The following is a 19902-nucleotide window of genomic DNA, read 5'->3' as shown; positions in this document are numbered from 1 at the left end:
TCTACTGGTCTCCATACCGTTCCCATTGTTCTTTCATTCATTCGTTCAGTTCAACAATGCGCCTACTATCCTGCCAAGCTCACACCCGTGCGGCTACATTGTGACCCTTCACCCTCAGATTTGTTTACATTTTAACTTGATAACAGTGAGAAAGAAATAGTGACGAGCTTTCCAGGTGGAACAAAAATGGGTCGGATGTTTGAGCATTTCTGAGGTTGGTAGGCAGAGCGGCTTTGATTCCAGATAAAGTCAGAGATAGGAGCAAAGAGCAAACAAAGGTGCGCCTGGATATTGGGAAAATGTTGGTCTTTAACAGATTCTTTTTTTAAATCTAACCTCAAGAGTGCAAAAAACAAGATTAAACATTTCACTTTAAACAAAAATGAAGCCACATTAGAAAGATCAGTGATCAGCTGTAGTTTATACCCAAATATATTTTGTTTCATTTGTTCAAAGGAGAATTATTATCGTTCGTTCAAATACAACTTTAGCAGGACTCCTTTTAGAGATAAGATGCTTTCTCCTTCCACCAATCCAAACAAGTAAGTGATTTCCGTTTTAAGTGATTTCCGAAAAATATTTCAGGAAGTAAACGGGTCGATTAAGTTGTTTGGAAATGGACTCCTAACTCTTCCCAGATTGATGGGCAGCAACATTTTCTTAAGGTCATTGCTGATGTCGTTTTAAATAAAGCTAGATAATAAAACACAAACTTTCAGATCAGCAAAGTTGAGGACTAAAAATGTTGTTGGGAAAACGCCTTCTCTTCTTCTCCCCTCAGACTGACAAGTTCCCAGCACTGGTTCTGAGCCGAAGCCATGTTTCGCTGACCAGTTCAAGCCGTTGTGGGTGTAAACAGCCCTCTGTTTGATTGTAAAACTGCTCCTTAACACACATGCATGCACATGTCGTCACAGACATGGACGCAAGCAGCTACAAGTGTCCCGCTCCAGCAGATTGAGCTTTAAACTGGACCATCCACTCTGACACTTTCAAGGTCAGAAGATCAGTTCCGTTTCTGAATCTGCCAGAAAAATCCCGTAACTGTAACTAGAATGGAGATAATCTACAAACTGCTTGTGATTAATGATTCCCCGACTCTTTGTCGGCCAAACATTCAACTAAAAAAAAAAAAACACACAATTCTTCCAGGCAGCCATGTTGGACACGTTTAGCGTTTGAATTCTGATTTGAAAGCTAGCTTGCTTACAATGGATTAAAAAATATATAAAAAATTACTTGAAAATACTAAGAACCAAGGAAAAGTCTTGAAAAAGTGTGGAGTTTTAACAGGGGAAAACTCCCCTGTTTATACCATAAAATGTCTTTTTGTGATGTTACTACAGGCTGATTTACCATCTGACAAACACAGATGCTGTTCAGGTTGATGACACACAAAAAAGACACAACGAAACAATTCATCTTAATGAATCGATTATTAAAGTTATTGTCAACTAATTTAGTAAAATCAAACATTAACATTAGTACACATTCAAAGGCCATTTGCTGAATGAACAACTTACTCGGTAGTAATGAACTATATACAATATTTACGCATAAAGGACTGAGCTTTTCACATGTTGATGTTAGAAGTATTTTATTTTTTTATATGCAGATGAATCTTTTGCTACAAATGACCACGCTTTCGCTAATGGAAGGCTATTTTATGGCATTTTAGGCAATACAATAAAATACAATGTTTATTTTCTAATTCAAAACATTTATTACTTTGGGGGATGGGAGGTTTGCATCTTTTAATGCATTTCAAATATTGTATAAAAAAAAGGCCTAAGTGGTTAAATCCAAAATCTTCTGGATGGGTCATTTTTTTAACAGTTTAATCGTCAGAATAATTGACGGTTAATTACTTAAATAATCGCAATTGTCCAACAACAAGCTGCTACAAAAGTTTTTGAAGTTTCTCAAACAAATTTGCTGTTTTATTATTCAGACTTGATTTCTTATCTAATTTTTAAAATCGTTTGTTTTGATTCCCCTCCAAACGCCTGTAAAGATTTGTTTTTATTGCATCTCAGGTGAATAAGACCATCTATTGCCATGTATTATCAGAGTAGATATTTAACTCTCACCAAGGTCAAAATGAAGATTATATTCTTTATGGAATCAATCTCTATAAATTTTGGCAAATAACTAACTAAAGTCACGCTTGATGTGGCTGATCAATAACTTGGAAGAGCTGCTCTTTATTATTTTCACAATCTGAAAGTAACGTGACTATTGTCAGACACCGCCTGTAAATCCAACCAGCAAAGATATGTGGTCCCTTATGCCCTACTTTGTGCCTTTTGGTCTTTTTAAATTCTTACAGCAAGATAGTAAATTATATTCATCACATTTATCCTAACTGTTAACATTTCAATATGCCAATTTTCTATATCCAACGCTCTTACATATTTGTATTTCACTGGTGAACATCCTCAGTTTATCCTTGTTGAACAAGCTGGGAAAAAAAATAGTTGAATTTCTGCCAGGAAAGTGGAGCCATAAAGCAGCTATAAACCAGCACATGCTTTATTGCGCTTCCATAAGCTGAAACTGGGAGCAATAAAAGATAAAAACCATATCTGACCAATGATGATGATGCATTGCTGTAAATCTTATCACAATCATTTTTTTCCACTGGGTTATTGATGGTTCAGTTCATTTTGAGTCAGTTTTTCAGCTCCACCGCGTTGGAACACAGAGAGATTTAAGCAACAATTTTATTTAGGTAATATAACTTTAAAGTAGTAATTGGACATTATTATAAATCAACAGTTTGGCTTACGGTTTTACCCAATGTTTGTCTACAGTGATAAAAATTTATTTATAGCCCACTGACTGATGACTGCAGAAGTAAAAAGAGGACACGATTTAAACTCAAGGACAATGCAGTCCTTCCTGCTCATTTTCCCGGAAGATCAGAGAAAATGAGCAGAGCAAGTAGACCTGCCATATAGGACCAATATCTGTGCCATACCGGGAAAATAATTACATATATATTTTTATTAACTTATTTCGAACAGACAAAAATTAAAAAAGAAAAAACAAAACAAATCATCATGCCCATTGACATGCAATTGTACATTTGTCCAAAAAGAAGCAGGTTACAAGATATTATGATTTCCTGCCCTTCTGATACTAATAACCTACAACTATTTTTATCTCCTCACACCGGATAAACTCTTACATTAGTGTATACCAGATGCATTAGTTTATCTGGTATTTCACTATTACAGGATGAAATTTAGTTGATTATGTCCCGTTTTGGAGACAAGCGAGTACCCATAGTTGACGATTTGTCATTTTAGCATAATCAGAATAACGGGAAGAGATAACGGAATAGGAAATATACCTGCCAAATATAGAATAGATTACATTCACAGTCTCAAATGCTGAAAAAGCTAATGTGTCATAATTAATTAGACTATAGTCCCATGCAGGAATAGGATAGATAAGGAGAAGATCATTTTCCCCATCATAAAGTTTAAATAGGATGAATGAATACGAAGAAAGATGGATAAAAGCTGGACTGGTTAGACATCAGAATGTATAAAGGGCTTGATTAGTTGATTGAGGCCTTAGTTGGTTGGACAGACTGATGGATGAAAAGGTGGTTGAGAGGACTAATGGACAAAAGGTTGGTTGGACTGAAGATCAGACATGACTGGCTACAAGGACAAGCTGATAAAAGTCTGATTTAATGGTGGGACTGAATGTTGCCCGAATTAAGAGACAAAGAAAGAAGGATGACAGAATAGCAAACAAAAACCACTATAAAATCCAAACTGGTTGAGGAAACTCCATTTTATATATTTAGTTACTCATCACGCAGAATAAACTTTAGCAATAAGTTTGTAATTCTTAGTTGTTTTCCTATATTTATCCAGACCTGAAGAATACTTGAGAATCAGAGTTCAAACTGCTGCAGACTAAATATAAACTAGAAAATTCCGCAGAAATTTTGAGGGGCATGCCAAAGTGTGCCCGTCGCTTTTTAATCAAGCCTTCTGATGCAAAAAATTAGCATTAATGCTAAAGAAAGCTGCAATGTAGTCAATAACCTGTGGTGAGTCAGAAACATGTTGACTAAACTGTACCTGTACCATTCAGTATGTTGAAATTAATGCATAAGCCAAAATGCTAATATTAGCATGAAGACTAATATTCATGTAGGATGTGTGGCATCACTAGCATGTTTTCTGTCATTGATTTACTCCATTCAGTATACTGAACATCGCTAATAAGTAAGAAAATTATCTAATAGCTACCTTTAGGGAAAAGGCTAATGCTAATGCTAATGCACTGCCTTGCTGCGCAAGGCAGTGCACTAGTGGGGGCAGTAAAATGCTAAACTTGTGCTAATGTTAATGAACTGCCTTGGTGCGCAAGGCAGTTCACTATCCTGAGGAAAAAAAATGCGAAAAAAGCTTAATATTATTGCAACGCCTACGGCGTTGCACTAGCATGAGAGGAATATGCAGACTTTTATTTTGAAACTTTCAGTAGGCTTCATTTTAACCACCACACCAATTCAATGTGTAAAAGTAGTTTGTTTAAACATTTCACATAAAGCCCAAAGCTGATGTGAAAAATATCAAGGCTTTTATTTTGAAATTTTCATTAAGCTTCATTTTAATTGACCACAGCAATAAAATGTGTAACAGTGGTTGGGTTAATCCAACTATATAATGCCCAAAACAGCAAGTAGTTCTAAATGCCAGTTCAGCCCTAATCTGTGGTATCTGAAAGTTCCGCCATGTTGTAGTTCTGACCTTCAGTCATTGTAGTTCTAAAGAGCAGCTCAACTATCATGTTAGTGAGACACACAGGGAGAGAGAATTCTAACTGTTTGAAGCAGTTAGTTTTTCTGATCAAAGCGGCTTACTGTTCAGCATCCATAAGAGCAATCCGAAAACTTTTTGAAGCATATAAGAGGGCAATTTCTTGTCTCCGATGGAAACACGATTTAAATCTGTAGTTGTCTCTGCACTAACCTGAGAGAAAAACATAATAAAGGCCCAAGAGGAATATTCAGGCTTTTATTTTGAAATTTTCAGTAAGCTTCATTTTAAATGGCCACACTAATCCAATATCTAACAGTGGTTGGGTTAAACCAGTTTATATATAATGCCCAGAACATTCTGCCCTGTCTGTAGTTATAACATTCTGCTCACCTTCTTTCTGTAATAAGTCAGAGTTCCACCATTATGTACTTCTTAACTGCCAGCTCAGCCCTCCTTTGTAATGATTGAGGGTTCCACCATGTTGACCTTCCGACCTTCTGCTCAGGCCTCTGTAGTAAAGTGTTCCATCGTGTTTAGAACTACAAAGATGGTGTTTTTGTAGTCCTAAGGAGCAGTTTGGCTTTTGTCTGTGTTCTGTTGCTATAGTGATCAAGCCTCCCCCTGTGTTTCTCCAGACAGGGGGAGAAACAATTCTATCTGTTTGAGCCAGCCAGTTTCACTCCAAAAAGCTGTTCGAACAACTCCTTTCCATTCGGGAACCGTGATACGTATTCGAAAACCGTTTGAAGCGTATGAGAGGGCTATTTGTCGTCTCATTTAGTACCGCGATTCATATCTGTAGCTCATTCACAGTAATTGCAGTGATGAGAGAAAAATGGTGTGCGCTGAGCTCAGAACTTTTTGCAGAAATGTATGTAAAAAGAGCAATTACATGATGTAAAAATTGTCAAGGCTTTTATTTTGAAAAATTTCAATAAGCTTCATTTGAAATTGCCACACTAATTTCATGTGTAATAGTGATCAGGTTAAATCAGTTATATAATGCTCAAAGCACAAGTTGTTTATAATACCAGCCAACTCCTCCTCTGTAATAATTGAGTGTTCCGCCATGTTGTAGTTCTGACATGCTGGTCAGGCCTCTATTTTAACTGAGTCTTGGCCATAGATAGAACTACAGTTATGGCAGTTATGGCTGCTGGTTTGTAGTCCAAACCAGCAGCCTTTCTCTGGATTCTGTTGCTCTAGCGATTGGCCCTCAGCCAACTGCTGTGTGTGTGAGACAGAAAGCTGGGGAAGGATTTCAATCTTTAAGACAACCATGAAATGCTAATGTTAATGAACTGCCTTGCTGCGCAAGGCAGTTCACTATCCTGAGAAAAAAAACATAAAAAAAAGATTTTCATTTTTGCATCGCCTACGGCGATGCACTTTTGTCAGTGCAATTTTCAGAGTTTTATTTTGAAACTTTCAGTAAACTTAATTTTCATAACCACACTAATCCAATGTGTAACAGTGGTTTGGTTAATCCACCTGTATAATGCCCAAAACAGGAAGTAGTTCTAACTGCCAGCTCAGGCCTCCTCTGTAATAATTGAGTGTTCCGCCATGTTGTAGTTCTGACCTTCTGCTCTGCCCTCTGCATTAAAGTGTTCCGCCATATTTAGAACTACAGAGTCTTTGTAGTCCAAACCCCAGCAGTTCTCCCTCTCTGCATTCTGTTGCTATAGTGATGAAAGTGCCCTGTGTGTGTCAGACTTATCTATCTTTATGAGACACCCAGTCAGTTTTAATGGAAAAAGCAGTCCGAACGACTGCTTCCCGTTCGGGTTCCGTAAGTCCGATCCAAAAACCGTTTGAAGCATATGAGAGGGCTATTTCTCATCTCATCTATTACCGCGATTCATATCTGTAGCTCAATCACAGTAATTGCAGTGATGAGAGAAAAATGGTGTGCGCTGAGCTCAGAGATTTTTCAGAAATGTATGTAAAACACTGGAGAGGAGCGTCAGTTATCCTGTCCCAAAACTTTGCTCTGAAGCACCTGGACCGAAAACCATAAGCCCTAGGGAAATTTTGAAAACATTTTACCGGAGCAGGCATTCGTATCAATGTCATGACCGACTTTCATACCAATAGAGCAATTTTTGCACCCATGAGAGCGATTTCAAAATTATTTTGGGGTCAAAATTCCACTCTTTTTCTCACTCTAAAAAGCGGCAGTTGGTTTCAGTTACACTCTAAGGTTTCGGCAGTTGGAAATTTCGCTCGTTTTTCGCTTTTTACGTCGCCGTCGTAACTCCGATCCCCAATAAAAGTAATAGCTCCAATGCCGGGATCGAGACACACGTTTTGATACCACTTTTGTGGGTGGGCACGCAGCGGTACGAGCCGCATTAACGGTAATGGAAGAAGTTGTTATAATAATAATAATATCCAGGCGTTCTATTGGGTGTAGAACAATAGGTGCCTGCCATGCAATGCATGGAGGCAGTGACTGACCTGCTTCGCAGGTCAGTCACTGCTCTCCTTATGCATTGCTAATGGCATGCCCCAATTATGAACACCAACTGAAAATGAAACTAATCACTCAGATTAGATTTGCATCAAACTCTAAATGGAGAACATTTCTGAATCTTCCCTTCAGTACAAATCCCTTGTACAAAGATAGAAGATAGCGATGTACTCGTCTGCAGATAAAGGTCTGCCGTCATTCAGGTTTATCTTTTAGGTGGCCAGATTGCTCAATAACTGATCAGAACTAAAATACAATTGAATCTGTAGGTTCAACTACAAACTACAAAGGGTTATTAGTTGTATTTCTTATTCTGTAGTCATGATTGTAGATGGCATCTTTATTTCGAGGTTGTTGGGGGAATGACACTTAGGCCAAAGACTCCCTCTGTGCCCCAAACTGGTGTAAGTCACTGACCCCAGTGTTGACTTCTCTCCAAACAGAAAACTATTTGAAGTGATGAAATCAGTTATGTCAGAAATGGAAAAAGAAAGTCTCAACCCAGTCATAGCAAGAAGGTGTGAAAATGCATGCAGTGTGACTTTGACACATTCTCTGTTTGACTAACGCACTGAAAATTGATTAACTGAAACAAGAGCAGGCCGAAAGTCATTTCTATGTGTGTGGTACCTGAAGTCTGGAGGATGTTGTTATTTTGGTGGAGCTTTCTGTGCTGAGATGCAGCCTGGACAGATTAGTAAGTAACATGTAAATGTGCACTCTCTCACCAAGAGATTTATGCAAAACTGTCCACAAAGACTAACCCACACACACACACAGGAATACTGAAAGCAAAAATCGGTTGAGTTTATGCCACAACAAGAGGAGGAAACTTTCCACTTTCCCCACCAAACTCCGTCCACACCGCCACATTTCAAATCCCTCTCCAATGGGACAAGACAAACCAGTTTCCTCTCCTTCCCGATCCCTTTCTCTCACTCCCCTGACTCATTCATCGACACCGAGGCCCTCCACACCCAGGCAACACCAAGTGCACGGGTCCGCCATGTCACCTGCGTGCCCCTCCTCCACACAGGGATTACACAACCAGTGAACCTGCCCTCAGCTTTTCCTCATTCCCTCCCCTACAATCAATACTGTCCAGGAGGAGGAGAGCAGGGAGTTCCTCCTGTTAGGACGACAAAAAAACGCCCAGTAAAGTCAAGAGACTCAACTCTATGACCGTTGCTTACAAAGCCTAAATTAAATGCAACTCATTAAAAAACAGATTATACACAAATACAGAACAAGACCTGCTGCTCCAAAATAAAGAGGCCAAAAAACATCTTCTCAAATACGATACTGGATAAAATAAATTAGTGGATCAGTAGGTTGTCGAAAAAAATCTGAGGGAAAATTACTACAAGCAGTGTTTTGTATTTCAATCTGCAATACAGTAAAATACCTTCACAGAATTCCTCATATTTTGTGTATGGCTTTTGGTTTTCAATGAAAATGACTACAAATACAGAAATTAAATGACAAACACAATCATAAGGGGGAAAAAAAAAAATTTAAATCACCAATTTCACAGATGTCCAGCAGAGACATCTTGGAAGGGAAGTAAAACAAAACAAAACAAAAAAAGAATATTGCTGAAAACACACAAGAAATGACTCTGTTCACCATAAATACAATGGGTCATTTTCTGGAGAGTCGGGTGGAAGGAAAAACTGATAGGAAAACTGTACAGTGAGCAGGAATAAATGGAGTGTAAATAGGACTGTGAAGCAAAGAAAATCTGATTATCAGGGGGAGATAATCAGAGCTTCCATAGAAAAATGTATCCAGGACTTAGGCTACAACTGTTGTATTGTTTTAGGTAAGCCACTCCAGGGATAAAATCAGAACCGTCTTGCCTGGCCCAAGAAGAAAAAACAAAAACAAAAAAACTTGCCTGTTGCTCTTTAAAACAAAGTCCTCTATTTAGTCAATTCTACATTCGATTTGGAAATCAATTTCTTAGTGTCTGTAAACCGGGGCACAGAATCCAAGCAGATCCACTGAAAGCTAATGATAACTGGGGAAATTATGTCATCTGCTAGTTTTGTTCCTCTACGTTTTATCAAGTCCAAAGTCAGCGCAGTTGCCAACCAGGAAATTTTAAACAAACTTTATGGGGATTTTCATATTTTCCAGGAGGACCTCACATGAACCCACACTGCCAAGAGTATCAATACCTGGTGGGTGTAATGAACACGCAGTGAGTAAACTAGTCTCACCTATGAGGTATTGTCAAAGGGGAGTTCAGACACACCCGATCCTACAATGCAGTCAAGTTGAAGGACCCTATGAAAGCAGCCTGGGCTACTTTAACACCTGAACAGGGTAGGGTCACAGGCTGATCACCTCCATGCACCTGCGTACATTAAGCAGGTTAAAGTTAAAGAGAGGGAGTGGAGTCCCCAATGACGCCTGTGTCAAACACACTCGAAACTTCCAAGCAACAATAAATAAAGCTGTGTGTGATACATGGCGGGGGGAGACACCAATCAATAGATTTTCTGAAATAAATTATTTTTCTTACGAGTAAGAAAAAACAAACAAAAATACTTCCACCTTGTTGTTTAACAGTCAAGAATGTTGCCCAATCTTGATGACAGATTTTAAACCCATTAAAGATGCTGAGTTCTTTTTGTTTCAAGTAGCGGAGATGAGGATTAGGATGAAAGCAACAGGTGGGGCCAGTTAACGAGCGTTTTACCTGTACCTCTTCTGCGCCGCTTTCCTGGTCCAGCTCCCCGATATAGTACTGCTCTAACCACCGCCGGGCGTTCGGCGAGTGCCGGTGCGGGGGTCCCTCCATCACCCGGGTGAGGTCCTTCCCTGCGCGGCTCCGTATCAGCGCTTCGCCGCCCGGGTGCATCCTCAGGAAGGCGGTTACGTCGTAGACTCTGGTCCCCAGCAGCACCCAGCATGAATCCTTGGTGCTGTGGCGGGCCACCTCCCTCTCGGTGAAGAACCGGGGGGACGTGGACGGAGACATCCTGAGTGTGGGGTGTGTTTGTGCGTGTGTGTGTGTGAAGGGTCCGAAAGAACAGAAAAATTGAAGTGATGACGCCTCCTCTGAGGACCTGACACCTGAGGTTTACTGAGTCTTCGCCGCGAGCTGCGCTGAGAGTCTCAAAAGGACAGAGGCGCAAGAGGCGGGGTGTTGGAGGCGTGTACGAAAAAATAAGTTTAACTTAGTCATGGACAATATTACGAACAGGTGTGTACAAAAGCCTTACACACCTAACTCACCCACATATGCTGTTGCTATTTGTTTTAAACTGTTACCTGTTTCAATAGTGATGAAGCACATTTAAGCGTGACTCAGAAAATACAAAGTTCCGTAAATGCAGCATCACAGTCAGCGGCACATGTTGCTTTCAGATGGGTTAAGAGCAAAACCCAACGATATTGTTTATATATATTCACTAATATTTATTATAGGATGACAAATTAACACACCTCACTTATCCAGACTTTGTGTAACATGGGCGGCAACTGAAAGGTGACATAAGTCGTTCGTAGCGTCATGTCATCATTTCCTCATCAATAAAATAAGCGAATGCCATCACGTCACCGTGAGTTACCATGTTTTTCTTATAGACAAGTTTATCCTGACGTAAAAACATATCGGTGACGTACCGATGAGCTTTGCTATTTTCATTTGCTGTCGGAAATACGCCTTTTATTAAAATTAAGTCGCAACTCAAATATTGTTTATATATTGGCCTTTTATTTGAATGAGCTACTTAATCTATGTTACATTCGTAAGTATAACTAACCCAGGAAAAGAAGCAGCTAAAACAGCAGTTAATTAGAACAAATATATTTTTTTTCAGAAGTAAGCTCCATTTCCAGGATTTATTGAAGACGATATTGACAGAAGAGACTGTTCAAGGGCGCCCTCTAGTGTAATAGGACCATCGATCGTTAAAGTCACGGTTAAAACAATGCTACAAATAGTAAATAACGTCATTTTTGGACAATGACTCCCACCTCATGCATAAAGTTACTGCTGAACTGGAGACAAGTGACAAGCTGCTGCATCCTAGGTGCACATGTACGTTTTAAGATATTATAACAAGTTAAAACAAGTTAAAGGCACGACATTTAGAGAAAGACTGAAGAATGCTATCTCATGAAGAATTAAATTAGAAACATGACTCCATGAATTAGGTTTACAAAGACTGCATCTTAGAACAACAACACTTACTTAGCAGCAGCATGAAAAATAAAATGAAAAGAAACAAGGTGTTTTAATGGCCAAGTCCAGGTGTCAATCTGTTTATCCTGTTTAGAACTGCACGTTAAAATTAATTTACTTACACAGGGCACTTTTAGGAAAAGTAACTGATTTCCACAACTGATTTCCACAAAATAGAACAATTTAACAACTGTTGCCTTTTGCCACTCATGGTAAATCTTAGGTGACCTTGCCATAAGCAGAAGGAGTCAGCATAGGGAATATGTTTATAAGATAGCTTTTAAAACAGCTGTGTGCTTAAACCTCTGTTTCTCTTAGGTGACCCAGATGCTTGTCTGTTTGTTCTGTCAATAAAATGTGTAAAGACATTTATTTATAACAAGCTGGGATGGATGAATTCTTTTCTTGTCTTGTGTGTGTGAAATTCATCACAGTTAGCTGGTTTCTTTACTTGTTTTTAGAGATTTAGAGATCACTTAGTGGTTTTAAGATCTGGAGATTTTTTCCAAATCCAAAATGTAAATGTCCTGATCTTTGAACTGCTTCATTCTTACTTCTATATCCTCACATGGTCTTCCACCATGTTGGAAAATAAAAACTGCTCATCAAATTGTTGCTACTTATTGAAAACAGCAGGTGGCAGCGCAGGATCAGAATAACACACACAAATGCCAGCCTGGGGTCTTTATGTAGAGTTTGCATTTTCTCCCGGTGCATGCATGGGTTATCTCTGGGTACTCCAACTTCTTCCCAAAGTCCAAAAACATGGTTGTTATGGTAATGCTGTCCTGGTTGTTTGTCCTGTGTGTCTTTGTGTTGCCTGAATGAACCAGGCTGTAATCTGCATCTCTCCCAATGACAGCTGGAGACAGGCACCAACAACCCTGCAAGAAATAACCACTATAGACAATGGCTCAACAAGATCCAAACTAAAAAAGACACCAAAACACAGCAGAAACTCTCACGTTCAATTGATGATTACAATTTTTTCAGTTGTGTTGGGATTATATGTGATCGCAAAGCAGCATATAATGTTCATGTAGAAGGAAAAAGATGCATGATTTTAAAATCATTTTATGAATAAAAATCTGAAAATGTGGCATGAATTTGAGTTCAGACTACTTCTCTCTGTTACCCCTGAATAAAACCCATCTTTCCTTAGCAGTCAAGTTATTTGTAAATGAAGTCCAACTGTGTGTAATTTTGTGTCTGTGTAAATACAGGTGATCGGGAAGTCAGTCGACTGGACAACTGTTACCCGCACATAAATCATAAATCCGGTCTTTATGGATGCAGGGTTAAGAGAAATCCTTTGTCAAAAAAGGAAGCTACCACAAGCCGTGACACACAGCAGATGTCAAAATGTAACTTTTTGGCCTGTTCGCAAAATACTGCACTTCACCTCTGATGTTGTTTGCTGCATGGTCACACAACAAACAGCATCCATAATTAATTCCTCCTCTTTGTAGCTGCAGTTTTACATGGCCAAAAATGGGCTGACAGGGGTTCAGAAGGTGACTTGTGTTGGCAAACCAGCCCCGTCTTCAGTTTCTTCTTTCTCTGAGGTCCAAACCACATCACAAAGTGGAGGTCCCCTGTCATTTTCCGTCAGCAGCGTATCAGATTGCCCAGAATGACGGAATGATGCGCGGCGAAGCGTCCATCCCATTGTCCAGAATCACTTTGTGTCATGCTGTGTGACACCTGGCTTGTTTCTCGCCCTAAAGGAGTTGTTCAGATTTCTACGTGTTTATTCTTCCAGTGATCACCTGCTACTGCCTACTTTGTCTGCATATCTTTTGGTGCAGTCATTGTTTCTACAGTTTTGTTGCTTTTTTTTTTTTTTACTCTTTAACCTGGTCAGCCCACCTACATGCTTGTTCTTGTTTTTCCCAGTATTACAGCAGCTTCTAAATATACCAGGCACAACAAAAAGACTCCTTAATAATAAACCACGTTAGTGTTCTTGTAATCTGACTCTGTCAGGTATGTGTGTGTGTTTTCGTGTTGAGAGTAACCTAACTGAGGTGATGCCAGATGTGGGAGGAGAGACATCTTAGTTTCTCAGCAGCGATTGGTCTGGTTGAAGGCCTGGTCATCTCGACATCTATAAGACGGGAACACGTCGAAAGCTGATCGTTTCTTTACAGGAAATCACCAACACACATCCATGGCTGCCGTTGTTCCTGTGAGTAAGAGATGAGTATGGATTGTCAAACTCTAACTTTCAAGGAGCCAAACTTTCTAGTAGTCTTTAAAAAATGATCTTGGTGAATTGTTCAAGAGCTTCTATAAGACTTTATGAAGGTTTTAACATGATTTGGATGTTATTTCACTCCTTTTGTCCACAGATTAACCTCAAAATTGCAAACAGTTGAGGATAAACAAGGGAAAAAAAGAACTGCGAGATCTAAAATGATATCTGAGGCAGATAAACAGTATTCAACAGCTGTGTAGCTAAAAGAAAAACAAAAGGAAAAAGATTATCATTGTATGTCAGGCTGGCTGTGCTGGTTGCCGGGAGACTGAAGACAGGTTTCTAAAATTTGCTTTTAAATTGCAAAAATCTTCCTATTAGGTTGTCAAAGAAAAGCTATCATTGATAAAGCAGGTTTACTATCGTTTGTTAATGAGTGACAGAGCTCAACAACTTGTTGGACAAAAATTCAATTTTATATCAGGAAAGAGACTAAAACTCTGATTTAAAGTTGTTTCTTTGCTGTGTGTGCCAGACCAGGTCATGCCTTGAATTTAGAAGCCTTTTTTTTTTTTCTTTTAATCTGATTGATTTATAGGTTTGAGATAAATGACAGGGGAAAAAAAAGCAAAGCAGAAAACATTGATCTGAAAACAGTCAAATCTATGGCTGGCAATAAGTAAAATTAAAAAAAGATGCCAAGGTGCAAAGAAAAACTTTAAAAGACCTTGAAAAAAGAGCATATAAAAATTTAGAAAAAAAAGATAAAAATTAGGCTGATTAATAGGAATTACGTTTATGCTTAAAGCTCAAACATGAATATTTGATGGCTTTTTAAATTTGTTATATGTCAGTGATACAATAAAATAAAAGAACGAGGCCATAAAGTGTCAGCTTTTCTAAAGGCTGTAAATGAATCAGTACAGCTCTGTAGGTGTGTGTGTGTGTGCGTGTGTGTGCGTGTGTGCGTGCGTGCGTGCGTGCGTGCGTGTGTGAGTTTTAAAAAGGTAGACACGTACACTTATGAAATGGCTGCATGCATCAGGGTGTGGGTGTATCATCTGAAGTGTAAATGACGTGCAGATGACCTTATCCTGTTTGGCTGCGTCAGCTGCAGGTTCAATTATGCCTCAGCTGATAAATGGATTGGAGAGATAACAGCAACAGCAGAATTTGGATGCTTATCGCTTGTTTTCCATGTTGCAATAGCGGTAAAATTATTTTATTATTGTTCTTCTATAGTAGGAGTCACATTGAAGAACTTCAGCACACTTTGCATTTTTTTAATTCAGTCTGTAGAAACAGCAGCAGCAATAATGAACTACACCCTTCATTACTGTATTGTTTTGTATAAGTAAAATCATATTTTAACTACATTTCTGTCTGATGTGGACCCTACTGTTACAAGTATTTTCATTGCTTACCCTTTTTAAAAATGTCTTATTTTTGTAAACCGGGGAGATAAATATCATCACAAATCGATTAAGCTGTTGAATTTTCTTCCAAATAAATTTAACTTAACTGAAAATTCAATAATGTCCAAATATGCTCTCAAGTTTTTATTTAATTCCTAAACATTTAAAGATGTTGGCTTTGTGTTTTCAGAAATAAAAAATTTATAAACAAAAATCATTGCCTCCATAGCATTATTGGTGTTATTTTTGCCATTTAAAAGCTCTAGCAGGGAACATCCTTTTGAAATACAGTAGTTCCTTGTGGCCTGGAAATTATGGCTGAAAGAAATCTTATCAACATTTGAGAACAGTATATGTACTTGAACTGGATACAAATAAATATAAAGTAACTAAATAAATCTGAAGCTTTGATTTGCACTGAAAATTTAACAGACATGAAGTAACTTGAAAAAGTTACTTGTCCACAGGAAGTGAAAATCTGCTTCATCTCACACAGTTTGCGTCCTGCTATGCCAGCGTCCAGCCCCTGCAGCTGTTTGGCAGAGGACCTGCAGGCCGCAACTACCTGTCGCTCCTCAAGTACCGGGGCCCTCGCTGTGCCCCACTGCCCCGCCTGGCCTGCCACGCTCCAAGAATGACCCTATGGCAGATCTGCCGCATGCTAAAGGTGATGAAGCAGGTCAGGAACCGAGAAGCTGCTGCAATCGCCAGGTGAGAAGCAGCAAAAGTCTGACACAAATGTGGAAATCTTATGTTGAAAAAGAAATCATGAAAATACCAAAAACTCTGTTATGTATGTTAAAATATTGCTACATCATGATTATTGACAAACACAATGCAGCTAGGTTAAGAAATAATTTGCTGGCGTCGCTGCAACCGAAAGCAGATAACAACAAGCAAATTGTCCATCCAGCTAAATTAATCAAAGAACCAGTTGAGACCCCACTGCTAACTGTGGAGGGGCTGCAGAGGTTCACAGCTCAGGTGGGAGACGAAGAGTGTTATTCATGCTCTCCACAAATCTGCCCTTTATGCATCAGCCTGAAGGAGTCCCATGTCCTGTTCAACACATGGTGGGGGGATTGTTCTGCTGTGGAAATTATTTTCTGGTCAGAATTTACTGGAAACTGGATGTTGCCGGAATCAAATTGTTAATTCCCGTCCATGTCCTACATTTTGTGTTAAATGCAAAAAATCCAAATACATTACCCTGAAATTTGTAGTTGTTACATGACACAAAAAAAAAGCAAAAAAGTTTCAGGAATGTGAAAACATGAACAAAATGTAGTAGAATATCCCAAATTTAGATATGTGTAACTTTTTCTACTAGTTTCTTGCTGTTAACTTTTCAACTATATGATTTTGAGAAGTCATAACTTTTAAGAAAGACACATTAAGAGGTATCTCTGTTTTTGTTTTTATCAACACCTTCACTTTTAATCAGTTGAGCCCTACCAGAGATCTACATCGTGCAGGTCTCCGGTCCTAGAGGACAGGTTTGTTCTGGTTTTCAGGCGATCGCCCAGCCTGTTTGTTCAGGTTTTGGTCATCTGTTCGCCTCAGATCACCCCCTCGTTCTCTAACAGGAGCCATGGGAGTCAGCTGTTAATAATTCAGCACTTTCTTTAGTGTCTCTCCGGAGAATAAAAACTTCCTCATCTCGTTTCTCAACCTCTGTGTCCGGTGTCTCTTTGTGTCCGCGCAGGAAGCAGGGCTCTTCATGTCAAGCCCCGGCGTCGCCGGGGGTCAAGTCGGAGAGGAAATGCGCCCCCTGTTGTCTCAGGCGCAAGCGCAGCTTAAGACGAGTTAGCTGACCCACCGGCTCCAGTGTTGAACCAGCAGGAACCAGTTTACCACCCAGTTCTGACTGTCGAAGAGACATGGGAGATTCTCCTCATCATCAACTTTTTCAGTCTAATCTGAAAAGAGGATAACTTGAATTTGGGCAGCTGGCTGTGTGTACGAATGTGTTGGTGGAGGATTGAGTGGTTTGTCCTTCAGGAGTGCCTGAGATGAAAGTGGAGAGTTTCTCCAAAAAAAGTCATTTAAGCTACATTTCCGTTTTCACTTTGTCTCTGTAGTGTCCATCTTTATGTCAGATAAAAGATATTTTCTTTCTTCTGGACTTTTGTTGACTTATTCCAATGATGATATAACATGGCAGCATTGACGACGTCTCTGTTAAAGTTAAGAAGAAAACTTCAACACGTGATTAATATAAATTTATGGCATGTCTGCCCAGTTTGAATTACATGATAAAATAAAATTTTACATTTGTAAAATGTTAGCTGGTCTGCTTGTCCCCCCCCCACACACACAGTATTCACATGTTTGTGCCTATATTTTTGAATAATACATGGTAAATTCAGATAAAATGGAGAATTGACTCATCCTTTATCTGACTAAAACTAGAAAATAATGTTCTTTCAAATAAAAATAAACCAGAAGATACAAATGCAAGCTCAAATTAAGTGTTTGTTACGTTGCAAATTACTGCAAAAAACATTAAAATCAGATGTACATTAAAATCAGATGTACATCCTACTATACAAAACGGAACATTTTGGAATGTAACAGCCAAGCAACAAGTGGGCGTTTTAAAAACAAAACAAAAATGTATCGGTTTTAATTCATGTCCCACCAAGCAGACACTGTAAACTGATCACACCATGCTTGGGTGCAGGTGGAAAAATACATAGAGAGGGAAATGTATTTAGGTTTGTTTTGGACTGTTGTGGTGATTATTCAAATTGTTTGAAAGGGCGGCTCTTCATTCACTGGGCCATCGACTCTGACTCTGAGCGAATTTGCTCTTCTGCTTTGAGTTTGCTGAAGTGTTTCTGGCATCTGATCAGAATCCATTATGGATACTTACCAGTCTCTGATATCGTCCTGAGAAAAGTTTACCCTAGTCCTCATGCAATCTGAGCTTTGACTAGGTCCAGGTCTCTCCATTTCTTAATTCTCCTCCAGATATTGTTGACTGTACTGATGTGTTTTGCACTTTTTTTTCATGTCACAGGAACCACTTCTGTTTCAATTTGAACTTTTTTTTTCATTTAAAAAAGGTTTTCCTCAAGCAGCCTTTGATTCTTAAAATTCATGGTAAATTCTGTGATGTTGAGCTGGACAGGTCAAAAATTTAAGATACTTACATTTTACATTTATCTATTCAACGAATATTATCCAAGAAACCCTGGTCTTTATCACTCTAGCAGACTTTAGTTTAGCCTTCATGTTTTCCTTAGAGAGTAAAGGTTTCCTACTGGCACAATTTTGATTGTAGAGATATGCACTTTCATGCAAACAGCAGAAAATCAAACGCAGGCCAATGGTGATGTTTTAGGGTTTTGGGGACTTCTTAAACATCTTACAGTATGACAGGATACATGATGTGGGGAAAATGTTGTTGCCCCTGTGTCCGTTTGTAAACTAATCAGGTTTCTTTTTTGTTAACTTTTTTAAAATAATGGCTTCTTCCTCTCTGAGTGGCCCTTCAGTATATGTACACTAAACAGATGAAAGTAGCACCTTCAGGCATCTGACGATTGTGTAATTTGAAGAAAGTAATAAAATCTCTCTTTGTTTTAAAATTTAGCAAAAAAGAAATACACCTCCCTACGAGTGCCTCAATAAAAGCAACAGAAAGCAACACCGGAGTCTCTGAAAATTTCAAGTCAAATATCAACTCTTTGCACAGTTCTTCAAGAAATGCCCAAAGAAAAACCGTAAAACGTTTCATAACATCCACATTTCTAATGTTGCATGCTGAAAAGAACCCCTAAAAGGTGAACCTATTGTTGTTGTTTTTATTGTCATTTGGAGATTAAATGTGCCAAAGGAAAAGTCAGTAAGAAGCGTACTTCATTTAAAACAACCTAAAGCCGTGTAAGGTTAGGTGGAAACTACAGCTCAGCTTTTACATTAGAACAGCAGAGAACTGGCCAATGTTTTTCTGAAGGGTACAGTACTAATTGGACTAGTCGTCTGTTGAATGTTTCATGTCTTAGGTGCATGTGAGAAGTGGATGTGTGTTTGTTTCAGGGTGGACCTGAATGTGAGCCTCAGTTTGTCCAACAGGAAGCTGAAGCTCTGGTTTCTGTACAAGCAGGAAGGCGATACCTCAGAGCTGCAATCAAGAAAAACAACAGCTCATTGGTGACCTGTACAGGGGAACCGTGCCACCCTGGGGAAATCTTTTTATATATATATATTTTTTTGCAACCATGACATCAACCTAAATGCTTACTGCACCACTCTCGAGGAAAATTTTGAAAGTTGACTATTTGAGTTTCTTTTCCTGGTCTGAAAAATCCTCGACCTTTGCATAAGTTTAATTTGCAAAAATTGCAACTTGATGAAGATTTTTGGATTTGTGCTCATTGAATGGTAATAGACATACACACCTGTGGAGAGAAAATTAATCAACTAATCACTAATCTACTGCCCAGAGTCTTATTCGTTAATCTGGGACAAACTATATGGATTTTCACAACTTTTGTTCAACACAACAAATCTAAAAGTCGTCATGATGAATCTGATCATGTTAATGATTATTTCTAAAAAAAAAATAATGTAAACATTTCTTTTTTTATAGCTTAAATACTAGCTGACTGCACCTCTGCAAACATACACACCAGTAAAGGTGATGTTAACAAGTCATTTTGCAGGGAGCTGGTTCATCCAGAACAGGCACCAAAGGGTTCAAACAGAGAGTGAGATCATACATTACAGACAAATCCCAAGCATCCAACAGTCAAGACGGAAGATAAACCGTATACCCATCAGACATAATTACCAGCTAGGTTCCTACCAGGCAACCATCCAATTTAAAG

The 19902-nt window shown here is 38.9% G+C and overlaps 1 protein-coding gene across 2 annotated transcripts in view; it reads right to left on the bottom strand.

The window, feature by feature from the left end:
• The window catches only part of fa2h (fatty acid 2-hydroxylase), a 38602-nt gene extending 28214 nt beyond the window's left edge, over positions 1–10388 (bottom strand). The window contains exon 1 of one of the 2 annotated variants that reach the window (XM_014973064.2): positions 9965–10388. In XM_014973064.2, coding sequence (XP_014828550.2) covers positions 9965–10246 — 282 coding nt within the window. In that variant the 5' untranslated portion in view covers positions 10247–10388. The remainder of the gene's footprint in view (positions 1–9964) is intronic. The other variant, XM_014973065.2, reaches the window with a different exon arrangement.
• Positions 10389–19902: the final 9514 nt, after the last annotated feature.

This window comes from Poecilia mexicana, unplaced genomic scaffold, assembly GCF_051168715.1.
Source record: "Poecilia mexicana isolate PSO_F unplaced genomic scaffold, ASM5116871v1 scaffold_6, whole genome shotgun sequence".
Classification (NCBI taxonomy): Eukaryota; Metazoa; Chordata; class Actinopteri; order Cyprinodontiformes; family Poeciliidae; genus Poecilia; species Poecilia mexicana.
Note: the sequence above shows the minus strand (reverse complement) of the source record. Positions and strands in the feature narration are given on the sequence as shown.